The 12,030-nt window shown below is 44.8% G+C and overlaps 1 protein-coding gene across 1 annotated transcript in view; it reads right to left on the reverse strand.

The window, feature by feature from the left end:
* Positions 1–1,407: 1,407 nt before the first annotated feature.
* RNF150 (ring finger protein 150) overlaps positions 1,408–12,030 on the reverse strand; it is a 108,108-nt gene continuing 97,485 nt past the window's right edge. The window contains exon 7 of the mRNA XM_066549465.1: positions 1,408–8,413. Coding sequence (XP_066405562.1) covers positions 8,295–8,413 — 119 coding nt within the window. The 3' untranslated portion in view covers positions 1,408–8,294. The remainder of the gene's footprint in view (positions 8,414–12,030) is intronic.

A 12,030-nucleotide genomic window follows, 5' to 3' on the forward strand; every position in this document is an offset into this window, starting at 1 on the left:
GCCGAGCAGCACAGCTTCATTTCCATATTTTGACCAGAAATTAATTCCACATAGAGCTGAGAGCGATGTAACGCGAGCCCCAGGTAGGTGCTCACACCCAGGCATGGATTTCCTGATGCCTCCGTTATGGACAGCCCTGGTGGCGCTGCCTCTGCCGCGCCCCTCCCGCGCTGCAGCTGCTGCCCCAGATGTGCGGGGCGCGCAGCTCGCCCAACATCTGGCACAGCTGCAGGCCGGGGAAACGCGGCCCCGCTGCCCCCCGGGCCAGCCGGGAAGGGCAGACAGGGAAGGAGGCAGCTGGTTGGCAGGGAGATGCGCGGGGAAGAGCGAGACAGGACTTCTTGGCTAGCGAGACATAAATCCTCTCTCCAGAGCATGAGAAAAGCCAGGGTTTGTTCTGGTGGGGAGGGCTTCTGCCCGTGGAGCAGGGCTGGTGGGACGGGAGCTTCAGGCCGTGCTGCTGACAGGAGCTGAGAGGAGAACAGCATTTCCCGGCGTTGCTGCTAAAGCCGGGTTAAATCGCAGGCGGTTCTCCTGCTCCGAGCCAGCTGCTGCCCCTGTGTCGCGGGCAGGACGGAGATGAACGGGGCGGGTGCACAGGAGGCGGCAGGGTCTGGGCAGCTGAGAGTGAAGGGGCCCACAGCTGCTGCCTTCCCGGCTCCTGGGGGGAGCACAATCCAGGGCTCCAGCCCATCTGGCACGCTGTCAGCTCGAAAGCGGCGCTGCGGCTGGAAAAGGGCTGCGTGTGCTGGCGGCAGCCGGCAGAAAGCAAAAAGGATGGGGCAGGATGGGGCAGGCTGGGACCCGCGGCAGGGCTGTAGCTTGGGCCAGGAGTTGGCTCCTTCACGGAGGTCTCTCTGCCTTCTTTTGCATCTACTGGAAAACTTTTCCGTAAGTCTCTTAAATTACACTTAGGCAGGATTTTTACTGTGCCTCAAACCACCAGGAAGCAGCATACCTGTGCGGGATGACACAACAATCCCTGGGCTCTCCTCCTCCCCCTGCTCCCAGGGATGCACAGTGATGTCTGATAAGGCAAGGCAAGAGCAGCTGGATGACGCCTCTCAACAGTGGTGCAGCTCCCACTGAGGCATGGCTCCTTTTAAAGCAGGCATCTTTTCAAGCTGTGTTAACACATCTGGGCTCAGGCTGCAGCTCTCCCTTGAGGCAGCAGAAGCATTTACCTCTCACACAGCTGCTGCTTTCTGTTCAGAAGCAGCTGAAGGGCAGAGGGACCTGAGCAGTAACGAGCGGGAGATGTGTCAGGAAGACCAGGACGTCACTCGGGTCCCTTCCCTCTGCCTCCCACGAATGCCAAAGTGTGCAGTGGCTGAGTTCAGGGAGAAACAACCCACAAGTTTCACACATCAGGAAACTCCAGGTTTACACAGGCTGTTAGAAAGTACATACAACACAATAATCAGATTTGTTTTATTAAAAAACCTGCAATAAAATTCCTTGGAATTCACCATCTCAACTTTGAGAGTTGCAATATTTTACTAGTACATAATAACACAGTCTCACATATTTACATTATAATCCTCTATATAACAAAAATAGCCATGTTGGACTACTGATTAACACTTCCAAGTATTAGCCTCAACATTTCGGTATTTCCCCCAGCTGAGTCACTGTCTATGCTCTTTAGCATTTACAGTATTTAACAAAGCAAAAAAGGACACAAAATAATAAAAAGTATGTGTCTCACGATTTCAGGCGAATCCCTTTAAGATGGTAGTTCTCTGACTCCCACATTTTTCAAGAGAGATAAAGTGCATTGGAGAGGAAGATGTATACGTTACAAAATGTCAGCAAGGAGTTAAAAGTTTATTTGCAAGACTGTACAGAAGGGAAAAAAAAAAGGCAAAAAAAAAAATCTTCACAAACTGCTACTGCACAGCTTTGGCAGCACGTCACAGGTAGCAGGGAAAGGGAGGGAATGAAAAAGCCAACCACAAGAAAAAGGATGGCCCATGCAAATGCCACAGTATGATTTTGCCATGACCTTTTGCCAGGTGTTTCTCAAACCAGAGCTGCAGCACAGTGAGCCACAGTGCAGGAGTGTGACAGCCCTGCCTCCCCCAGCTTGCTGAGGTTGCTGGCTCTGCCAGGCAGGGACAGAGAGCTGAAGCCTCCTGCTAAATCTGCCCCTGCTCTCCAGAGCAGGAATGATCGCTTTGGAGAATTTCACTGGGACAGACCATTGTCTCTGAACTTAACCAAGTTATTCTGTTAAGCTGTGCACTGATCCATGTGGTATTTATTTCATTTGGGATTTTAACTCCCTTTATAACACTGGCATTTGCTGGTATGGCTCTGCTGCATGTGAGAAGAGACATGGCTGGAAAAAGCTTTGTAGCCATCACTGAAAACCAGGATACTGCTGCTTTGTTCAGGAACTGCATATAAGTGGGATGCTACTCTTTTTTTTTTTTTTTTTTTGGTTTGCTTATAAACTACTCTAAATAGAAATAATTCTCTTCTGGAAATGGATGGAATGTATATTTTGACAAGTACAAAACTGTTTTAAATGTTCACTAAATACAAGGAACATCTTGGTATAAAAATAACAGACCCTCCCACCCACTGTCCCCTCTTTACATATCTAATTATAAAATGGTACAGTCATTTCAGGTTTCTAACATGAAACAAGTACCGTGGATGGCATTACATACATACACAAAACATTTAGTTATTTGACATCTGAAATAACTGTATACATTCAGAGCAAACAAGCATCTTGATCTGGCTATTGTGTTTAATGCTACTCAGAACCAAGAACCAAGAAAAACACAAAAAGGGAAAACACTATTACTCCTTTTTTTTCCCCTCTCATTTCTTTTTCCATTCACTACAGAAAGAAGTAACTTCCACCAATTCACAATTAAAATGTTGGAGAGAGACAAGATTCATTTCAGATGGAAAAATCATCCGTTGGCTTTTCATTCAAAATCCACATCTTTCATTTCTTTATTTCTCCCTTTGAAATACAGCTCCTGCTTAGAAGGGTGTTTCCTTGACAAAGAAAAGGGCAGGTGAAGGGGCCAAGTGGGTGTCCAGCGCAGCGGGGTAAGTGGCACAGCAGAGGGGCAGCCCTCACCCTTGCCCTCACTCTCTGTCCCCACCCGCAGCTGCCATCTGCTTCACAAACAAATCCTCCCTCAGCAGCCCATCTGGCATTCCTCACCCTCTGAAGCCATCAATTAGTTCAGCTAACAGCTTGGTAAAATGAAAGCAGTGCTTCTTTTGGACCAATTTCCCCTATTGAAGAAGCCCGTGAAAGCAACACCTCCAGCCTTGTTTTCCCTCAGCCTAAACCTCTCCCCACGGTGTTTCCTGCTCAGGCTCACAAAGGTGATCCACTGCCATCGTGCTGCCTGCCCCAAATCACTCACACAAAACAAATGAGCCCACGTGGGGCTCGGTGCTCACCAGCAGAGCTCCAGTCCCAGGCTTAGCAGAGCCACCAGGAAAGCTTGGCCTTGCCCAGCCTGCTGGAACCCATGGCCTGCTCTTCACCAGGCCCTGGAGCTGAACTTGGGCGAGCTCCCTGCCCCTCTCCAACCTGCCCCAAGAGATACTGGCAGCACTAAGCACAGCCCAGGAAGCAGCACTGAGCACGTTTGATCCCGTGATCTCCTTCCCCTGCAACCAAGGCTCACCTCACCCTTGGACAAACGCTTGTGAGACGGGCTGGGAAGGAACAGGTTGGATTTCTCTGCCATTTTAGTCTGGTGAAATGGATGCACCCCAACATCAATGCCCTTCTTGCAATGACTTCCTTGGGATTTGATTCAGAGGTCATTAGTGAAATCCAAGAGACAGCTTATCATATGTGATTTCAATAATTTCTTTTTCCAAATTGCATCTATAAAGCCTTTTTTCTTTGTGCCACAATCTCCCTCAAATAAAAGGCCTTAAAATGACAACTGCTTCTGATTTCACAACAGTACTGTTTCCATACTCACATCAATGCACTTTTTAAGCATACATGCCAATTTAATTCTGTAGAGTGCTTAAAGAATGAACTGCAGTGCTATGAGAGTCCTGATCCTGGTTTTGGGGCTCTAAAGCAGTCGGAAAATAAAAAACCCCAAACCCTCAGTAAGTGCCAGATCTGTATCCCCACCAGAATAGGTGAGCTGTGGGGAGGGGATGTACACCTGATGCCTTGCACATCAGCATGCACACATCAGGTCGTTTGTGAGTGCAAAATTCTGCCTACGCATCCTACCTATGGAACAGACCTTTGGGAAGGCAGCTTAGTGTAACCCAAGAAAATCCAAGTACACTCTGAGTGCAGTTTCTGCCTCACCAGGTTTTGTCCTGCAACCCAGCCTGAGGGATAATGGGCCTTGCTAAGGCAAAGGTTTCTCCCACCTATCACTTGCTCATGGAAAAGAAAAGTGCTTCAAGATGACAAGACAGGAACTGCTGGGAGAAGCACAGGACCAATTAATGACAAGAGTACCTTTTCCTGGGAGCCCCACAATCTCCTGGCCACTGCCCCTGTGCAGGAGATGCCCCCCACCCAGTCATGGTGCCAGCCTGCAGAATCGTGTCCATGAACACTGGCTTGTCAGAGGGCCCTGGAGGATTTTGTTCTTTCCTGGCTGCATGCTGAAGGCTGCTCTCCCTTCTGAACAGCCAGTGCTGCATCCCCAGCAGCTGAGCCCCACCTACTTAATGGCCAGGCTCAGCAGTACCAAGGTGTGCATGGGCACGCAGATGTACAGAATTAAGGCTTTCATACATGTTACAAACACACAGCAGGGAGTCTGAACATCTACAAAGCACCTCAAATTCCCAAGGCAGCTCACAGGTCATATGTGCAAAGGATATTGTCAGTCAGGTCAAGCTTCAGGAAAACATTTCTTTTTGACACAGGGGCTTATGTATGCTCATAGAAGACCTGTTGAAAATAATTGAATTTTAGTGCAAGCCCAAAATTAATTGTGTTTTTTTTTGTAAGAAGGATGGAATAAAACATTTACTTAAGTGCTTTCCTAAGTTCAGGGTTCAGTGATGTGTAACTCACCTTTGCCCTTATCATCACTTAAGAGTGCTCAGAGCTGCAGAACACCTGAGGACAGGGATGGAACAACACCTCCCCTAAGTGAAGCTGCAGGTAGGACTGGGAAAACAAAAGCAGAAAGACTCCTCCTGACCCAGATTTGCTAGGATACCTCTTCTAAAAGGCATATCACTAATTGGTGATATGTCAGAACCTCTCACCCAGCCTGGCACCCTGCCTCTGCTCGTGGCACCTGTGGACCCCAAGGGACCAGATCAAACACGGGGTATTTAGGAAAAGTGTGTGCACAGTGCAACACTCTACAAAGTTCCTCATTAACTCTCAGAAATACATGCAGGGTCTGAATTACCTAATCTGTGATACCTTTTTGAGCACAGCTCTCTTTAATGATTTTCCTGGGCAGAGGACCCAGGTCAGTATCAGCTGGGAGTTTCCCCTCCTGCCTTGCTTTTCCACAGGCTTTGCTTGTTCTGCTGTGCCGTGGGTGGTTCTGCTATGGCAACAGCTCATTGGTCAATCTATCCATTGAGATCAACTTAATTCAGTTCATGAAATAAAATGAAGACTTTGTGACAGCTCCTCTGAAACCCAAGCAGTTTGGCCAGGAGTTCTGTGCCTGTGTGCTGAGCTGCAGTGTGCATATGTGACAGGATCACTGACAGCTCGGACATGTTGTTTGTGATGCTCCTGTGACATGCAGCACCCAGGCTCCAGTGCTGCAGAACAAATTGTACCAGTGTGTGGCCTTTCTATAAGGAGCCCTGACTGTATATAACCAGCCTCACTCCTTCCCCTGCAGTCCTTTGAAATTAATTTCATTCCTGGGTCAAAAGTTGATGTAAGCACCACTTAAATCTGATTTCAGCATTATTTACAGAGCTTAAGTGGAGCTGATGCAGTACCTTGTGCAAACTCTTGTGTGTAGGGATCAATTTCAACATTGATGTGTCAGGCCTTTCCTACAGCAGCAAGGAATAGAGAAGACATAAAAGAATAAGGAAAACAAGATTACAGAACCACAAATATTGTCAAGACTAACCTAGTGTACCCTCTGGAAAAGTCTGTAACTTTCTTTTTTAATCAAGATTTCCAGCTGCCTCTATCTCTTTAATTGAAAAAAAGATTTTCATTCCAATGGCTTCTAAAGATGTAACAGCACACTTAGGGGTCATTTTCATAGAATCACAGAATGGCTTGGGTTGGAAAGGACCTTAAAGACCATCTAGTTCCAAACCCTCTGCCATGGCCAGGGATATCTTTGCCTAGACCAAGCGGCTCAGAGCTCCATCCAACCTGGCCTTGAACACTTTCAGGGTTGGGGCATCCACAGCTTCTCTGGGCAACTCCTTCCAGTGCCTCACCACCCTCACAGTAATAATTTATTTCTAATAGCTAATCTAAATCTGCCCTCTTTCAGTTTAAAACCTTTACCTCAAGATTACCCTGAAATTTAGGGACTAAGAACTTAACGCAGAATTAAACTAAATGCTTAATTAGTTCTAAATGGACAGAAGAGCATGGAGAATATTTTTTCCTTCTTTCTGTACTGAAGAAGTCAGCCAAAATTTTAGGGATTAACACATTTGTTCCTGAATAACATCTGACAAACATAAATTTTGGCTGGAAGCTGGTTTTCACACTTAACAAGTAAATCCACAAGGAGGTTAAATGCAGTGAGCCCCAACAGTTGCATTTTGAGATGCCATCATGACACTGCCAAGTCAAAATGTTTGACCTCTGCACGAAATTTCAATGTAAGATGAATTGTTGATTCTGCGGACTGACTCAGGAGGCAGTAATGTGATTCAAATCATCTGACTCTCAGCAGAAATTATGTATTCTTGTGTAACAGTAAGCTTCTTCACAGTCCAGTATTTAGACTGAAAAACCAAATCACACACTGAACAATTAACAGTGAGCTCTTACCTGGAAAGCAGAGCTCAGGAAGAAATAAATTTTTATGTCAGGTCGTTATTATTTAGGTGTTTTGATTTATATTAGTTCTTTTATTTTCAAATTCCCTCCCCAATATATTTTGGTGTGTGTATATCTGTATACAAATTGCAAATATTCCATTATGCTTCTGAAAACATTGACAGGGACTCTGGAGGGCAACAAACCACCTGAATTCTTGTTAGGTAAGAAGCAGACAAAAACTGCTGTCAAAAAGTAAGAAATGAAACACACTAAGTAAAAAGACCCCAAGCAAACCAGGAATTAAACATTTCAAATGGCTGCCTCTTGCTCCCTTAGCAATTTCTGACACTGACAGCAGCATCTTTGTAAGAACACTGTCACCTGCTTAATGCAGAACTGTTAATAAGCAGCCTCTGGAAACCTCTCAGATGCTCCTTTAGCGCAGTGATCTGGTTTTGGTCTGTAAAATTAAGAAGGGATGTTATGCTAGATCTTTTTTTCCAGCTACTGAATTGTCACTTGGAGGAAGGACACAAATGTACTGACAGCCATGAACAGCATAAAATACAGGACAGAACTATGTGGATGGAGTGATGCTTCAAGCTCTTCTTTCTCTCCCTCACACTGTACAATACCTGTCTAGAACAGAACTTTAAGAGACAAACTAACGCCATTTTAACCCAAATTTCTGCTAATTCAGAGCTCTCCTACAAATAAAAGCCCTCAGAATACACCATTTCCAAGCCTGCCACTTAATGAAGGCAGGTGTTACATAATGCAGGGCGCTAGTGCATGATCCTTCTGAAGCCAGCCACAGGTAATGCATGCAGAAACAACAGGGCAATGATAAATCCTGGTCAGATCATGAAGTGACCAATGAACGGGAATCCAGGTTTCTGGACTGAACTCTTGAAAAAGCTGGGGTCAGTCAATAGAAACAGATTGTCCATCCATAACAAACTATAAACAAACAAACAAAATAAACATATGCCTTTTCAAAAAAACACAACAAAAATCTGATTGAACAAGTGTAAAAAAACACTCAAGCTGTCATTTCAGTTGCATGTTCATGAGCCCCTGGAGAGTTCCATGACTGCTCTCAAGCACGTGGGTGAACTGGAAGTGTCCATCTCCCATGTGAGCCAAACAGAGGCGCGCAGATGATGAAACCGCATCCAGGCAGACACAACGGTTGCTATTGCTTTTCACGACCATCTCAGCATGGAGTGCGCAGCAGTGACAGTGCTCTGGAGGCATATGCATGACTGGTCCAAGTCCTGGAAAGCTGACTCGGTCCCTACCTGTGAGCCTGCCCTGTGGTTTAGTGCTGGAGCTCTGCTTCTCAAGATTTCACCTCTTCGCAGTCTTGATCAGTGGAAAGCTCCACGTCGGAGAGTCCAACCTCCATTGCCATAATCAGTGAAATATCCGAATCACTGCTGACTGCTGGCTCCTGGTCATCTGTGAGGGTAGAAAAGACAGGAAAAGGTCATGTCTTTCTGTTAATGTATTGCTACGTTTTAGTTCTGCAGGTGGAATCCAGAGGTCTCTCCGCCACTGAGATTGTGATTAGATTACAAACTTTGCTCTTATTTATTATCTGTCTACAACACTTCGAAAATATCCCAAAATTCAAGACATCCATAGTGAAAAGCATGATGAAAAGGAGGCTGGATGGGTAACATTTTCTTCTCCTAATCCTCTCAGGGCTTTTTATCCAGGTCCTTCATGAACTTCCTCCCACCATGTGAGAATTTCCCTCCCTGTCCCCTTTCACTTTCTCAACCTGGCATCACCCTACTCTCCCCCAAAGACAGCAAGCTAATGACAAAGCCACAGGCACCTGGTGGAGCAACTGAATCATCAGGAAAAGATTTCCAAGAGGAAAAAATCTGCCCAAACCCCCAATAAGCGATAGAATCTCAGAGGACATTTTTAAGAGGGCACTAGTCTAATGTAGGAACAGTGGCATTGGACAAGGACAAAACAAATCCAGGACTTTGGACCAGGCTACCTGCTCTCTCAAGTGGCTTCTTTCATCCTTTTCTAGTCTCTTTATGTTCACTCTTTGCTCTGATTTGAAGATACCTTGCAGGTTCTTGATCCAGGCCAAAGGGATCTACCTTAACGACCCCAAATACTCTAACAGTTGTATTGTTGACTTCTGCCAAACTGCAAATCACATTGCTGGAAGAGCAACTTGTTTTTGTTTTGATCCCACAGCACTTACCATGTGTATATTTAGCAGCAGATAAAGCCAACAGATTTTAAACTACTAAAAGCTAATTTTCTTCCAAGAACAAGCAGGAGAAGCAAAGCACACTAGGGAGATTTTCAAAGGCACAAAACCCTCATAGGTGGCTGAGCCCCTAAGACAAAAATTTGATGGTTTATATTTTCAAGTGGTTTAATTACAGAGATGGTATTTATACTGTAACAATACCATGTACTTAAATCTCTGGCAGTTTTCCCTGTACATATTTTATTTTTTAGACAATAGAAGCAGAGCCTGATTGATGCTAAAAAATCTAGAAACTGAATATCTAAGAATTAATAAGTAAGAAACATGACAAAGGAGCCAGGAAAATAATAACTCCTCACAGCTTAATTATTCACTTGAAGCTAAGTGAGCACAGTTAATCACCTCTCAAGAGCAGCATGATTTTTAAAAATTTTAGATTTTAAACCCCCCACATGTGTTTGCTTGTGCTGGGATTAGACCTCATGTTCTGCAGAGAAAGCTTGAATGGGGTCTGCATTATTCCAACTGAGAGTCAGCATTCTCCTTCGCAACTCTGCCCAGTTTTCACCCTGGATTGCTTTTATGCTTTCTTGATTGCAAGATAAATAATTAACGCACACAACATGTTTATATCTCTATCTTTTCTTTTTGCTCTTTCAATATGACATTAGTAAACATTTCAAGGCATTGCTTCTGACTATAAATGTTTCCACCAGAGGTGGAGGAAGTATGTACAAGCTGAATGATACATCCTGCAGATTTAGTGGTCTTAAATGACATTGAACCTTCAGGTGAGCTGCTAGGTCCTAGAGTACATCACAGCATCTCATACACCTCCAACAGCAAAAGCACCATCTCAAGTGGTAGCAGCTCCCTGAGTCACAAGAGTGTGGTTTCAGACCACTGGATTATTTATCATTCCTCTATAATAATTAGGATTCTCAAAAACAATGAAAATTATGCTTAAGAGCAAGTTTATATTTTCAAGACAGAGCTCCTGAGGTTTAGCCATGTTGAACAGCCACTTGGAGCACTCTTGAGAGATAAGGTGTTTTCCATCTGAACTAGCTGTGCAGAAGAAGAGGACTGGCTCAATAGTGACAGCCAGATGCATGCTGAAGAGGCAGGCAGAGCTGCCAACACCAAATGTCAGAGCATCCAACAAGCAGTGTTTAATAATGCTGAAATGTTGTTTCAAGAATTGCTGTTTCTTCCAGGGTTGCACAGCAAAAAAAAAAAAAAAATCTCAAGTTCAAGAGTTCAAGACAGGCAAATAGAACAGGACTAGATTTGCAGCTCACATACCTCCTATCTGATGGAGGTACAGCAGCACACACTCTCCAAGCCAGTAAACTCAAGTTTTACTTCACAAATTCTATACAATTATTCAAATTCTTGGATCTTAGTCTTTGCAGTGTGGGCTTTTGTAGTCTCCTTTGGAACTGAAGTGCAGGTTGGCAGGAACAAGGAATGATCCTAAAAATGCCTAAGCCTATGCTCTGGCATTGATTTTCCAGCACTGTGATAGTGCCTAGAAACAGAAGCACTGCACCTTCCTTGCTTGCTACCAGTGTGGCAGTTCAAAATCCTAAAGCTACAGCTTTGGCAGAGTGGGGAGAACGCCTTGGCTATCACCATTCTTACACATTCTTCCCTTTCAGGGGAGCACTGCCATTTCTTTGGAAGCTGCAGTGCACCACATGAGGAAATCAATGCATGCCTCAGCATTACCTGCTGTCTGTGTAAACAGGAGTCCTGCTACGACCCCAGCACACACAGGATGAAACCCTGGGAGGCTGCACAAGTTACACAGACACGGATCAGCTGTGGGTAACGCCGGCTGCAAGGTCTGCATTGCCAACTGCCTCACCGTGGCTCCCCCACACGACACAGGCTTGCCAGACTGTGCCGCTTTGTTTGGTTGGTTTTTGTTGGCTGGCTGCTCAGTAACACAAGCCAGCACAGTCACTGTTATTTGTTAAAGGTAAGCAAACCTCAACTACATTGCAAGTGCCAGGAGCTTAGCCTGCGTTTTGCATCCCTGCCTTTCAGATCCTATTTACAATGACAAAGCTTACACAATCACACAGCTTCTACAGGAGATGCCCGGCTCACTGTTAACAACCTTTATGGCCCTTGAGCAAGTTTTTTTTGTAATTTGCTGTTTTTCTTAAAGCCCTGAAATCAGATGAGGATCTCAACTTTCGGTGAAGATCTCAGCTTTCACTTAAAAATAAATGAAGCTTAAGAGGCAAGAAGGAAACTAAGTGTTTTAAAAATTAAATCTCCATTTTCTCGACCGATTTTATATGCTGGAATATCTGACTCGTAATTTGAGATACTTGAAATTGGCAACCCTGTCTAACCGCACACACTATAATGCTTCCACTGTGCTTTACAGCACTTCTTGCCACGGGCAGAAAGCCTTTTGCTTAATGAAGCAAAAGGCACATCTCAAGCTGCTTTCCAGCCAGAGTGTTAGTGCCTACAGCAGGGAACTGTAGACCTCCCTGCCACATTCCTCTCATGTCAGAGAAACATAATACACCACAGCATGCTGCCTGTCCAGACTTTTTTCCACTCACTTGTATTTCCTGACACACATTTGTTTGAGAAGTGAAATGAACCAAACTCCTTCTCTAGCCAATATTATTTTAGATCAATTACAGCAGCATGGGAAGAAGATCACCACGTAGATTTGGAAGTGGCCTACACAAAGGTGGTATAGCTCTTGCTTCTTGAGAAGTGCATCAAGAGATGCTTACATATGAATATTAGTGCAATCAAACAAAGATGAAAATAGCTAATTACTCTGCTGTGTTGAAAACAATAAGAT

Source organism: Molothrus aeneus, chromosome 4 (assembly GCF_037042795.1).
Source record: "Molothrus aeneus isolate 106 chromosome 4, BPBGC_Maene_1.0, whole genome shotgun sequence".
NCBI classification, from domain to species: domain Eukaryota; kingdom Metazoa; phylum Chordata; class Aves; order Passeriformes; family Icteridae; genus Molothrus; species Molothrus aeneus.